The 14,560-nt window shown below is 44.8% G+C and overlaps 1 protein-coding gene and 1 pseudogene across 1 annotated transcript in view; one reads left to right on the forward strand and one right to left on the reverse strand.

Annotated features, from left to right (window-relative positions):
- Nucleotides 1-14,560, reverse strand: part of LOC124757760 (neuroligin-1-like) — a 189,086-nt gene that overhangs the window by 38,835 nt on the left and 135,691 nt on the right. Inside the window, exons 7-8 of the mRNA XM_047249076.1 lie at nt 7,974-8,005; nt 7,778-7,865 (exon numbers count right to left, since the gene is read on the reverse strand). Coding sequence (XP_047105032.1) covers nt 7,778-7,865; nt 7,974-8,005 — 120 coding nt within the window. The remainder of the gene's footprint in view (nt 1-7,777; nt 7,866-7,973; nt 8,006-14,560) is intronic.
- LOC124723905 lies at nt 7,295-7,412 on the forward strand (annotated as a pseudogene).

Consider the following 14,560-nt stretch of genomic DNA (forward strand, 5'->3'; position numbering starts at 1 on the left):
TCCACAGAATCTAACTCACAGTGTTCCAACCGTCCCGTACATTCCTGAAAAAGTTTTTGGTTTATTTTCAGCATTTACACAGTAATCGTGTGTGACATTGCATCCACGATATTTAAATTTTGCTAATTATTGTAGCGAATATTATCTAAACATATTCCTAATCGTTATTATAAGAGATCGGGCGAGATGGGTGCAATGGTTAGCAGGTTCACATTCGCAGATAAGGATGTTCTGATTCCCAACCGGCTATGCGGATATAGATTCCCGATTTTTTTTAAAGAATGCTAAAGGCAAATTCCGGAATAGTTACTTTGAAAAGGACACAGCTGATTGAATTTCCCATAACGTTCTCTGTCCATTCTTGTGCTTCGTCTTTCGTGATCATGATTTTCTTTCAGTACCAGTATATCATTGCATTAGAATGCTATTATTTTGATTTTCGCTTTCAGTACTTCGCAATTATATTTTATGAGCAGATGGATTTTTGTACTAATTTCCAGGCTATATGTCCGTACTGACAGTATGCAAAGAGATGGGTACTGACTAACATATGTCGACGTAGACCCATATCTTTAGGACGCTGGCTTCTCCATACGTTATCATCTACGTACAAATTAAACAGAATGGAGGATACGCAACGTCCTTGTCTAACACCTTATTTAAATTCAGTCACCTCAGCAACAGGTATTAAACCAACTGTGTTCTTTTACAGACTTTTAATAACATCCATCATCCACCTTGGGATGCCTTTCTCTTCTAATATCTCGCCATACCTGACGTCTCGCCAGCAGTGCATATCCGGCACCATGAAGTCGCAATGGAAGCATGTTGTATTAGACGTCCCTCAGGGTTCGTTGTTATGTTCTTTGTTCTTCTCATTGTACGTAAATACTGTGTCTTCAGTTTGCTCTTACTGCAAATACCACATGTACGCTAGTGACCTCAAATTGTATCTAGCGCTAAACCAATAAACCTGAAGACAGCCATCGTGAATCTCAATACCGACCTGTTTGCCCTACGAAAAAGGGGGCAGGTTATTTGGTTAACAGTTCAACCCACACAAGACACAAGCGGAACTGTTTGGTCATTCTAGGTTTATTACCCTGAAATATGGGGAATCCCTACAATCAGGACAAATGTCAACTTTTCTCTTTCATAGAAGAGTCTATGAGTAATAATAGATGAAAATCTAAATTGGTCTGAACTGGTAACCGCAATGTACAATAAGAGCTCAGCATCTCTCCATGTCGTACAAAAATATAAAAGGCGCTCCGCTCTTGACCTGAAAAAGAAACTTGTACAAACAGTTATACTTCCAATATTGATTACAGCGATGTTTTATTGCAAGGCCCTTCTCAGAAACGCTCATGATACCTGGAATTGGTTATGAATGCCTGTGTTCGTTACACCTGTGACGTTCCATTCTTTGACATATTTCACTATCATATGCACAACTATTCTGGCTGCGTGCAGTCAAGCGCAGATATTTCAATGCTCTCTGTCTTCTACACTATATTATCAGCGAAAACTGTCCCTCATACTTCTCCTCGTCCTTAACGCTCTTGTCTGAACAACATGGCAGAAACATCTGTTCCCATCAGAGCAAAATCCTTTTTGTCCAATGTATCGTTCACCCACTTTCTCGAAGTCCTTCTGAGTAGCAGTAACCCGACTCTGGAATAACTTCCCGCATTGTATTGGAGAACTGAATAACATCTCCATCTTCAGGAAACAGTTAACGACGTACCTACTAAAGTAACAATAATTTCCATTGTCACTGTACGCATTCTTTACCGCTGTAGATCCCTCTTTCAACCATGACGATGCGGTCTCCTTAAATTTTCTTCCTTTCCAAAGAACTCGCTATCTCAGAAAATATCTATTTTTTTTTTACACATACAAATTCCTCATATATCTGCTACTGTCATTATTGTTGTTGTCATTACTATTATTATCACTATTAGTGGCAATAGCTACAGTAGTACATGTGCTTCCAGTATTAACTTTACCAGTTCATAGTATTATTTATTCAGTTGTCACTTCAAATACATATCATTTTAATAATATTTGTCATATTAAAATTGTTATTTCTTAGGTAAATATGATTTAAAAACAGATACTGTATGTGTGAAACCCTGGTCCGATGTAAGAGAGGGCCTGCTAGTCCTAATCAGATCAGGTTAAATAAATGTATAAGATAAATATATTCCACAGTTTGGGAGAGGTTACTCTGGCTAGATATACAGCTATGGTTCAGGATTATAGTGCTTTTATATTTGAATGATTTGTTTTGGACGAAGTATTGCACGAAGATTGCGCAAACAAAAACCATAGTGTTCTTCAAATAGGGTTTCAGTTGATATAGAGTAGCGACTGTTTCTACTCAAGACCTACCTCTGTGAAAAAATTTCTCTTATTTTGTTTGTCTGGGATCTTATGACAGTTAATGGGATTAACCAATCAGATTATTTCAACGTGGTTGCACACGGACGTGCTTTTGGTATTTGTTGCTTTCTATTACTGTCGTTTGCGAGGAGTACCGTCGTTTATTCTGTGCGACTTGCATAATCTCGAGTTACCTCTGGAGATAGTGACTAAGTATGAACACCTACTTAAAAATAAAAAAAATTTATTAAAAAAGACCACTCGAAATTACGACTTTTACTGCACGAAATCGGAAATGCAGCATTATGCAATATCTGTAAAAGAGACAAGAAGTTACAAGTTAATTTTACAGGAGATTTCAAAAAGAGTCATCAGATTTATCAAGACTATATCTCCTACCTGAAAACAGATAAACACACTCAATGAATTTTAATTTAAGCATTGAAACCAAACATGTATTCTGGTGCCATTTGTAAGAGATCGGTTCATGTAGTTGCCAGTAGGATGTGTCTAGTACAACTAGCTCGCTTGCTCGATCATAATACACTTGGCACAACATGCCGAAAATTTCATTTTTAATAAATGCTAAAATCATTTTAAATACCCGCCGTAGCCTATTAGAAATGTTTTTAATGCAGATGATCTTGACTGCATCATGTGTTAGAGTTACTGGCCACTTTCGGCCTGTAATCATTTTAAAATGCCGTTTTGTCGCTGAAATGTTTGTATACATATCAAAAAAAGTTTTACATCACCTCGATTCCGAGAGTTCCAGAACCTGTAGAGAAAATTGGAACAGAGATCAACATAAACATCATGTACACCCTTTTTATAGCTCTTGAAAACCACACATTGCATGCTGTACCACCACACAGCGAGACCTTCAGAGGTGGTGGTCCAGATTGCTGTACACACCGGTACCTCTAATACCCAGCAGCACGTCTTCTTGCATTGATGCATACCTGTATTCGTCGTGGCATACTACCCATAAGTTCATCAAGGCACTGTTGGTCCAAATTGTTCCACTCAACTACGGTGATTCAGCGTAGATCCCTCAAAGTGATGGTGGGTCACATCGTCCATAAACAGCCCTTTACAGTCTATCCCAGGCATTTTCGAAGGGCTCATGTCTGGAGAACATGCTGGCCACTCTAGTCGAACGATGTCGTTATCCTGGAGGAAGTAATTCACAAGATGTGAACGATGGAGGCGCGAATTGCCATCCACGAAGACGAATGCCGCGCCAGTATGCTGCCGATGTAGTTGCACTATCGGTCGGAGGATGGCATTTATGTATCGAACAGACGTTACGGGGCCTTCCATGACCATCAGTGGCGTATGTCGGCCCCACATAATGCCACCACAAAACAGCAGGGAACCTCCACCTTGCTGCATTCGCTGGACAGTGTGTCTAAGGCGTTCAGGCTGACCGGGTTGCCTTCAAACACGTCTCCGACGTTTGTCTGGTTAAAAGCATATGCATCACTCATCGGTGAAGAGAACGTGATGCGAATCCTGAGCGGTCCATTCGGCATGTTGTTGGGCCCATCTGTACCGCGCTGCATGGTGTCTTGGTTGCAAAGATGGACCTCGCCATGGACGTCGGGAATGAAGTTGTGCATCATGCAGCCTATTGCGCACAGATTGATTCGTAACACGACGTCCTGTGGCTGCACGAAAAGCATTATTCAACATGGTGGCGTTGCTGCCAGGGTTCCTCAAGCCATAATCCGTAGGTAGCGGTCATCCACTGCAGTGGTAGCCCTTGGGCATCCTGAGCGAGGCATGTCATTGACAGTTCCTGTCGCTCTGTATCTCCAAGTGCGAACAACATCGCTTTGTTTCACACTGAGACACCTCGACACTTCCCTTGTTGAGAGCCCTTCCTGGCCCAAAATAACAACGCGGACGCGATCGAACCGCGGTATTGATCGCCTAGGTATGGTTGAACTACAACAACACGAGCCGTGTACCTCCTTCCTGGTGTAGTGACTGGAAATGATCGGCTGTCGGACCCCCTCCCTCTAATAGGCGCTGCTCATGCATGGTTGTTTACATCTTTGGGCGGGTTTAGTGGCGTCTCTGAACAGTAAAAGGAACTGTGTCTGTGAAACAATATCCAACGTCTGTCTTCAGGAGTTCTGGGAACCGGGGCGATGAAAAACTTTTTTGATGTGTTTATATGAAATCAATTGAAAATGGCCATCGGCCGAAAGTGGATGGTAATGTATTAGAGTGTATAATTAAACTGCAGCTACTCACTGTGGTCCAATGTGTGGTGCAATCACCGTATGGCAGCGAAACTTGGTAGATATGCTAACGCGCTAATACAGAACTATTTTACAACGAAAAAAAATAGTTCCAATGTTTTACGCCAAGTGATGATCTGGCTCCGTCTATAGTTTTTATGACTATGGCTATCGAGAAGAGAGATCGTGCGGTGTTAGTGAAGTTGTTTTATGTGGACGGTAGCAATTACAGTGCTGCACTGACAGAGTATCGCCAACTGAAAAGGTATGAAGAGAGACCCGGTGTCATTAAATGGTTTAAAGAAGACGGTAATGAAATGCGAAAACGCGAGCGAGCTTGGTGTGGCACCTGCAAGAGGAAAGCGTACCATCCGAGTGTAAATTATTCATGAGGTTGTTGTTGCCGTATCTGACCACGCACCACCTGCTCCGTGATGTGCTAGTGCTCGGGCAGTGTCACGAAAACTATCCGTCCCATGGTCAGCGGCACGGAAAGTTTTGAGGTCTGTATTATATTGGTAGCAGTACAAGATACAGACGGTGCACCAAATGAAACCTCATAATACGCAATAACGTTCGTAATTTGATTTTCCGTATCTGGCATGGATCGAAGCTGATGACATGCGGCCGGGTATGTTCTACGGAGTGAAATGAAATGTCGTGTGACGAGGGCCTCCCGTCGGGTAGACCGTTCGTCTGATGCAAGTCTTTCGATTTGACGCCACTTCGGCGACTTGCGCGTCGATGGGTATGAAATGATGATGATTAGGACAACACAACACCCAGTCCCTGAGCGGAGAAAATCTCCGACCCAGCCGGGAATCGAACCCGGGCCCTTTGGATTGACAGTCTGTCGCGCTGAGCACTCAACTACCGGGGGCGGACATTCTACGGAGTGACGAGGAACATTTTACTGCTCTGCAGGGCGCAGTGAATACACAGGACTGCCGGATTTGGGGTACTGTTAAACCGCGTGTTGAGCACGAAGAGCCATTGCACTCGCCATATGTGACTGCTTGGTGTGGATCACCAGCACCTTTATTCTCGCACCGTTCTTTGAAGAGAATACGCGCTGGGGGCCTGTCAGGTGTAACGGAACGTCTGCACGTTATCGAGACCTCCTTGTGCAGCATATGATTCCTGCTTTGGAAGAGCGCATCTATGTGGAAACCACAGTTTCATGCAAAATGTTTAATAATAAAATCAGTATCACATTTTTCTCGCTTGTCTAACCTTTTCTGTCGACGTCCCATTCCTATAACATTAAATAAGGAGGTATCCCAGTACGTCTTTCTTGCATTTACCGCGCCAGATTTGCATCTGGTGGTTAAAATTAGAACTAATTTTTACATCCTAAATCGGTTCCACATTAACGCATTAGCATATCTACCAAGTTTCGCTGTTATACGATAATTACAGCCCACATTGGAGCTCTGTAGGTAGCTGCATTTTAATTATTACCACCCGGTACATTACATAATAAAATTCATCTGTATAAAGAAAGAAAAATCCGGCAACCTATGGCGGACATTTACAATGGTTTTAGCATTCAGAAATTACGAAGGGTACTCGGACAGTAAGGAACGATCGGTCGCAAAATGGAAACCACAGCGAAAGTCAAAACTGTTTCATTTGCAACAATGAGCTACACCTTCCAACTACTTCTCTGCACAGTCGCTGCTCCGACTTAGACGTCCGTCGTGGCGTTGTACCAACTCTTCAATACCCTTATCAAAGAAGGCAACCTCCTTTCTTTCTGACAATTTTCTACGCTGAACTGCAGGTCGTTGCCTGTGCCAAAATATTGTCTCCATAGCCAGCGGTTCATTGGAGGAGAGATGAAAATCAGAGTAGCTAAGTCCGGGCGGTTTGGTGGGTAACCAAACCCTTCCCATTGAAAACGCTGCGGGAGAGACCTCATAGCCTTTGGAGTGTGTGGCCGAGAATTGGCATGGAGAAGGAAAATCGTGACAGTTACGTTACGTGAGGTACCGTGAAATCAGACGACATCCCACGACAGGCAACCATACTTCACGGGAGACACTATTTTCTAGGCATCTTCATGTGCTCATTGTGTGCTCAGAACTGAGGAGAGAGTCGTATCCGTATCTACGGGCATACTAGAGACACTGCCGAATACATTTCTGCAAAGCTTCATCGGATTTTCACTGTGGCTTCCATTTCGCGACCGATCGTTCCTTACTTTCCGAATAGAACTTGTTCGTCGAGGATGTGGAGCTACACATGAAGAGACCAATTTGATTTTTCAACGGGACGCATCACCACAACACTGATGTTTACGTGGAGGAGCATTTCTGAGGAGTGAGCTGCTTCAACGCAAGGGACGTATAGATCTCGCTTTGCACCAATGGACTCCAACATTCCTTGATCTCGTGCTATGCTTTTCCCTTTCTTTTCTTTTTTGGTAGGAGGGGTGAAGAATTTGTCAGACTCGTCAAAGATCGACACCGTGTCCTGACAGATGAGCCTGTAGTAATTTCAGAGGTGCTCACTTCAGTAGAGACGACTGGGTGATAGTTGTCCCTGCGGGGGAGAGCATTTGTGAAAGGTAAGTGGAAACTTTGATCCTAATCGTAGTTGTGCGAGTAAAATATACCCAAAGGCTGTATGAAAAAATATACCATTTTATAATAAGATGGGGCAACGGCCTTGCCGCAGTGGATACACCGGTTCCCGTGAGATCACCGAAGTTAAGCACTGTCGGGCGTGGTCGTCGCTTGCATGGGTGACCACCCAGGCCGCCATGCGCTGTTGCCATTTTTCGGGGTGCACCTAGCCTCGTGATGCCAATTGAGGAGCTACTCGACCGAATAGTAGCGGCTTCGGTCAGGAATACCATCCTAACGACCAGGAGAGCGGTGTGCTGACCCCACGCCCCTCCTATCCGCATCCTCCACTGAGGATGACACGACTGTCGGATGGTCCCGGTAGGTCACTCGTGGTCTGAAGGCGGAGTGTTTTTTTTTATAATAAGATGGTTCTATCGGAAAAAAAATCCGTTGCAGTCCTTTGCTTAAGTTTGTCTTAATTCGTGTCGAAGACGTAGTCTTGTAAAATGTGATGAATCTTCCTGAAACACCAGCAGACGCAGGCGGGCTGCAGCAGAGGGCCGGTCGCTTTACCTTGGTTGAGCAACGACGACCCGGGGTCGGGCGGCGTCCTGCCGTCGCTGCCCGGCGCAGCCCCCGTCGTGGTGGCGTTGGGCGGGCACTCGGTCGTGGAGGCGGGTGGATGCGGCGTGCCGCCGCCGGGGGCGCTGGCGGCGGGCGGCGGGGGCGGCGGCGGTGGAGGCTCCGTGGGGGCCGGGGGTGGCGGCGCCGGCCTCTGCAGCGTCTGCGGCCGCACCGAACCTGCCCACAGATGAGCCCGAGCTAGCCCTCCGTCTGAAGACGGTACGTATTCGGGGAGATACGATGCGAAAACGCACCCAGTTTTTTTGGAAAGTGACGCGCTTAGCCACACTCGCTGACAAAGTGAAGAGCTCGGACTGAATGTAGATGCAGTCACTGTCACTCCGTAGGTAAGCGGTTAGAGCTGGAATCATTTGACGTGGCTAGAACTGTGTTAGTGTGTGTGACCACGTTATCAAGTCTGTCACTTTACATATAACGAACGTGCAGTGCGTCGGATGGTTGGCTAGATCGATCAGCCTTTTATCAACACTGTCAAAAATTCTGAAACGTCTTAATCTGCAACAATTACGACCTTTCATCGCTAATCGCGACATCATCCGGTCTCATTAGTTCGCCTTCCACCATTCGCTGTCTGCATAACTCCCGACTCCTGCGGGTAATGGAATACATCGCCTACAATCTACTACACTGCAACAATTTTTTAAGGCATTGAAAAGGCATACGATAGGGCATCGCGAGATTAGCTGCCTCTCAAACTTGAACATCTCCAGGCCATTCCAGACTTCTTCCTTAGACTGATTAGCACCTTCTAACAAAACCGTCGGATCATAGTCAAGACGATGAGCAACGGTCAAGCTACAGACTACTCCGGGGTCCCACAGGGACCGGCACTGTAGCTCACTCTCTTTATGCTATGTGTAAAAGATTTACCTGTGGTACCCCAAGTCGTCCTTGCCCAGTTTGCGGACGACACCACCCTACTAACGAGCAGCAGACGGACTACCGCTGGCATAGCGCGATTACAACGTCAACTCATTTTAATGGAAGAATGGGCAGCAGCGAACCACATTAGACTCAACGCTGGAAAATCACAGCGGTGATGTTCACTCGCCGACGTCCCAAGCTGCGTGACAGACTCGGCAACTGAGTGATAACCTGCAACAATCAAGTTAAATATCTAGAGGTAACTTCGGACAGCAAAATACTTTTCAAACTTCACATCCAGTCTAAGAGGGTGCACTTATTATATCTCCTGCACCAGCTGTAGCCGCTACTGGCCAGCGTGCAGATGAACGTAAAGTCAAAGCTTAGACTATACAAGGCAACGGTTCTACCCGCATTACTCTATGGCTCCTTAATGCGTGTCGTCACAAGACCCACGTATCTCAAGCCACTACAGATGATCCAGAACAGGTGTTTAAGACTCGTCCTTGGTGCCCCTAGATGCGCCAAAATCAACGACTTACACCAAGAACTCCACTGGTTACCGATCTGCGACCAAATCAGGATTAAAACCAAAACCCTACAGGACAAAATCGACGTGCTACGGTTTACCACCAGACACCTGAAATTCACAGACTCAATCGCCCCAGAACAATGGCACCGGGTAAAAGTGCCTCGCAGAAATGTGGAGGCGCCCCTTAGTGAAATTAAACACTAATCGAAGAAATCACCACTGAAGTATGGCCTACGGACCATGAGCTCAGGCCCGTGTTAATGTCTAAATAACGCCAATATTGAATCGTAGACTTACCCCACGCCAGAACTCCAGCCTCAATAAAAGGTAGCACTTTGGATCCACCACGGACTTAAAAAATAAAAGATTAGGACAATGTTATCAGAACTTGAGTGAGTTTGAAGGGGCCGTCATTTTGCTTACGCCTCTACACCTACGTCTTCATCTACATTCCAAACCCACTCCACTCTTACCCTCTACAGCTTCCATGATTCCTCCGCCGGCTCTACAGCAAGTGAGCAAGATTATGTGAAGCGTGCAATAGGATAGCTTACGTGTAGTGAAGTGTGTAAATGTGACCTGTGAGTTACAAACCTGTACTGTGTATGTCTAGTTTCTACAGAAGACCATATGGATGAGAAGGTCACAAAAACGAAAACGCTGATGTTGCCTGAGATTAACGGAGCAGCATGATTGGTTGGAAACAAATAAAACACGCAGTTGCAAAAGACGGGATTTTTCTTATCTACATGATAATCATAACCCCACGAATGATATTAACGTTCTTCCTTTCCCAGCAAGATCCACAGATCTTCCATCAATAGAATGCGTATGGGACTAGCTTATACGCTAACTCTAATCTAGTGACAATATTCAGGATGCAGAAGGTCAGTTACAACAGCTCTGAGACAATAACAGCACTAAACGATACAAGAGCTGTACCTCTCCCTAGGGAACCAGTGTATGCATCTAAGAGGATGTACAATCCAGCTGACAAAGGTAAGTAGTGTTCCGTACTAACAATTTCGCTGTTCATCCGTTTTGGGATCACCAAAATAAAGCCATATAATCTTTCAGTGCGAAAAATTTCATTTCTGTTCCTCTCCTCCTTCTAGACGTTTGATTTTTATAAGTCAGTGAGCGTATATCTCGGAGTCAGTACTTCTAGAATCTCGTAAAGCTTTCGGTTCACTACAACACCGAGGTCTTCTAAGAAGAAGAGCAGGATATCTAGCCATGTATACGAGTAGACTGCAATCTTCTTGGCCTCAAGAAAGCTGTACGTTACCCCGTCACCCACAATAATGGGTGCTTTTCAGACGTTTAATATGTGCTCCAAGGAAGTATGATAGACTTAGTAGAGAGTAGTAATCTTAGATTGATGGGAAAGTGTTTATCAGAAAAATATTACAGCAACATGTAGGTAAAATATCAACCCCATGCAAAGTCTGACAATTTTATTCGATGTAGATGTATAGGCTATGAATGTGTGGTATCTGTTCTTTCGAACATGTCCGGAAGAACAGACACCACGAGCTATCCACAGCTGTGATATGCATTATGTAAATTGAAGGTGGACGGGGGTGAAATGAAAGAAGGGGAAAGGAATTATTGATATCAGCTGCACCGAGACTTTATGTGAAAACAGCGGCGATATTTGCATCTACATATACATCCACACTCCGCAAGCCACCTGACGGTGTGTGGCGGGGGTTACTTTGAGTATCTCTATCGGTTCTCCCTTCTATTCCAGTCTCGTATTGTTCGTGGAAAGAAAGATTGTCGGTATGCCTCTGTGTGGTCTCTAATCTCTCTCATTTTATCCTCATGGTCTCTTCGCGTGATATACGTAGGAGGGAGCAATATACTGCTTGCCTCCTCGGTGAACGTATGGTCTCGAAACTTAAACAAAAGCCCGTACCGAGCTACTGAGCGTATCTCTTGCAGAGTCTTCCACTGGAATTTATCGATCATCTCCGTAACGCTTTCGCAATTACTAAATGACCCTGTAACCAAGCGCGCTGCTCTCCGTTGGATCTTCTCTATCTCTTCTATCAACCCTATCTGGTACGCATTCCAACCGGTGAGCAGTATTCAAGCAGTGGGCGAACAAGTGTGCTGTAACCTACTTCCTTTGTTTTCGGATTGCATTTCCTTAGGATTCTTCCAATAAATTTCAATCTGGCATCTGCTTTACCGACGATTAATTTTATATGGTCATTCCATTTTAAATCACTCCTAATGCCTGCTCCCAGATAATTTATGGAATTAACTGCGTTCAGTTGCTGACCTGCTATATTGTAGCTAAATGATAAAGGATCTTTCTTTCTATGTATTCGCAGCACATTACACTTGTCTACATTGAGATTGAATTGCCATTCCCTGCACCATACGTCAATTCTTTGGAGATCCTCCTGCATTCCAGTACAATTTTCCATTGTTACAACTCTCGATATACCACAGCATCATCCGCAAAAAGCCTCAGTGAACTTCCGATATCATCCACAAGGTCATTTATGTATATTGTGAATAGCAACGGTCCTACGACACTCCCATGTGGCACACCTGAAATCACTCTTACTTCGGAAGACTTCTCTCCATTGAGAATGATATGCTGCGTTATGTTATCTAGGAACTCTTCCATCCAATCACACACTTGGTCTGATAGTCCAGATGCTCTTACTTTGTTCATTAAACGACTGTGGGGAACTGTATCGAACGCCTTGCGGAAGTTAAGAAACACGGCATCTACCTGGGAACCCGTGTCTATGGCCCTCTGAGTCTCGTGGACGAATAGCGCTAGCTGGGTTTCACGCGATCGTCTTTTTCGAAACCCACGCTGATTCCTACACAGTAGATTTCTAGTCTCCAGAAAAGTCATTATACTCAAACATAATACGTCTTCCAAAATTCTACAACTGATCGTCGTTAGAGATATAGGTCTATAGTTCTGCACATCTGTTCGACGTCCCTTCTTGAAAACGGGGATAACCTGTGCCCTTTTCCAATCTTTTGGAACGCTACGCTCTTCTAGAGACCTACGGTACACCGTTGCAAGGAGGGGGGCAAGTTCCTTCGCGTACTCTGTGTAATATCAAACTTGTATCCCATCAGGTCCAGCGGTCTTTCGTCTTTTGAGCGATTTTAATTGTTTCTCTATCCCTCTGTCATCTATTTCGATATCTACGTGGGAAAATGTGTGCCGCACCGGAACTCGAATCCGGGATCAGTTGCTTACTAGGCAGTTGCGTTAGCCACTGCGCCATCCGCACACAGCATTTGTCGCAAATGCGCTGTCCACCTCGGCACGCCTCCAGGCCCACTTAATCCCACAGGGCGCCACATATCCACAGTCCCCGCCCATGTCCTCCATGCTAGTGGCTTTGAGATTCCTGCTGGAGGTCGAAAGTATCTGTGCATCCGCACTGAAGCTGGTAGATTCATCGTGCACTGAGGCGAATCAATTATTTGAATACTTAGTGTCTTTTCTTTTGGATATGTCGTTTTCTTGGGGTCTGCGCCATGAGCTTTTACCAACTGAAATCGGGTTTCATCTGACCAGGCCACGGTTTTCGAGTCATCTAGGATCCAAACGATGTGGTCACGAGCCCAGGAGAGGCGATGCCGTGCTGTTAGCAAAGGCACTCGCGTCGTTCGTCTTCTGCCATAGTCCATTAACGCCAAATTTCTCCTCACCATCCTAACTGATTCATTCGTGGCACGTCCCATACTGATTTCTACGGTTATTTCACGCAATGTTGCAAACGCCGCTGCTCTCGGTCGCTGAGTGAAATGCGTCGGCCACTGCATTGTCTGTAAGTGAGAGGTAATCCCCAACGTGCAATATTCCCGGCACACTCTTGAAACTGAGGATCGCGGAATACTGAATTCCCTAACCATTTCCGATATGGAATGTCCCATGCGTCTGCCTCCAACTACCACTCCGCGTTCAAAGCCTGTTAATTCACATCGTACGTCAGTAATCACTTCGGAAACCTTTTCACACAGATCACATTGAAACGTCCCCTTAGAAAAATTATACATGACTGTGCTTAAACTGACACACAATATTTTTTTAGCGCAACGCAATCTGACTTTCAGTAATCCCTACAAGAGAATGGCCCTGACTAAATTAACCTATACGTTTCACAAATCACTTACCTCACAAAAATCTTCGTTACTCGAACTACTGCAATACAGCGAGCGCTACTACTGCCAGCTAAATAAAAGATTCAAACTACGGAAGGCACTAACTACTGATAGGCATAGTTAGCAAATGAAAGATTTTAATAGAGAACAAACAATGTATTTACCTTAATAGTCATAATATATATATAGCAGTTCATGACATCCATTCTTGCAAATGTACTGTTTCTGATGGACACACCTCCAGATTATCCATTCTCAAAAATCCGCCATCTCACTTCCCCACATCCACCACTGCTGGCGGCTCACCTCCAACTATGCAACGCTACGCGCTGTTAACAGCCAACTGCCCAACACTACAATGGTGGCAGACAACAATGCAAACTAGCCACAGACTGCACACAGCACAGCCAGTGATTTTCATACAGAGCGCTACGTGGTGTTACCAGTAGAAGAACCTAAACAGCCTACTTACAACATGAGTGCAAATGATAGCTCCGCCATCGCACTGTCCTTTTATACCTTGGGTACGCGATACTACCGTCATCTGTATACAGGGTCGTCCATTGATAGTGACTGTGCCAATGTCTCACGACATAAGGATCAAACGAAAAAGCTACAAAGAACGAAACTCGTCTAGCTTGAAGGGTGAAACCAGATGGCGCTATGGTGGGCCAGCTAGATGGCGCTGCCATAGATCAAACGGATATCAACTGCGTTTTTTTAAGTAGGAACCCCCATTTTTATTACATATTCGTGTAGTATGTAAAAAAATATGAATGTTTTAGTTGGACCACTTTTTTCGCTTTGTGATAGATGGCGCTGTAATAGTCACAAACGTATAAGTACGTGGCATCACGTAACATTCCGCCAGTGCAGACGGTATTTGCTTCGGTATTTGCTGTCGCGGCTAATCCGCACATCAGTAGCAGACAAATTGCGCGAGAATCGGAAATCTCAAAAACGTCGGTGTTGAGAATGCTACATCAACATCGATTGCACTGGGCACAAGAGAAATTACGGGACGATGACAGATTTTTTACACGCGTTCTATTTAGCGACGAAGCGTCATTCAACAACAGCGGTAACGTAAACCAGCATAATATGCACTATTGTACAACGGAAAATCCACGATGGCTGCGACAAGTGGAACATCAGTGACCTTGGTG

Source organism: Schistocerca piceifrons, chromosome 1 (assembly GCF_021461385.2).
Source record: "Schistocerca piceifrons isolate TAMUIC-IGC-003096 chromosome 1, iqSchPice1.1, whole genome shotgun sequence".
In the NCBI taxonomy this organism is placed as follows: Eukaryota; Metazoa; Arthropoda; class Insecta; order Orthoptera; family Acrididae; genus Schistocerca; species Schistocerca piceifrons.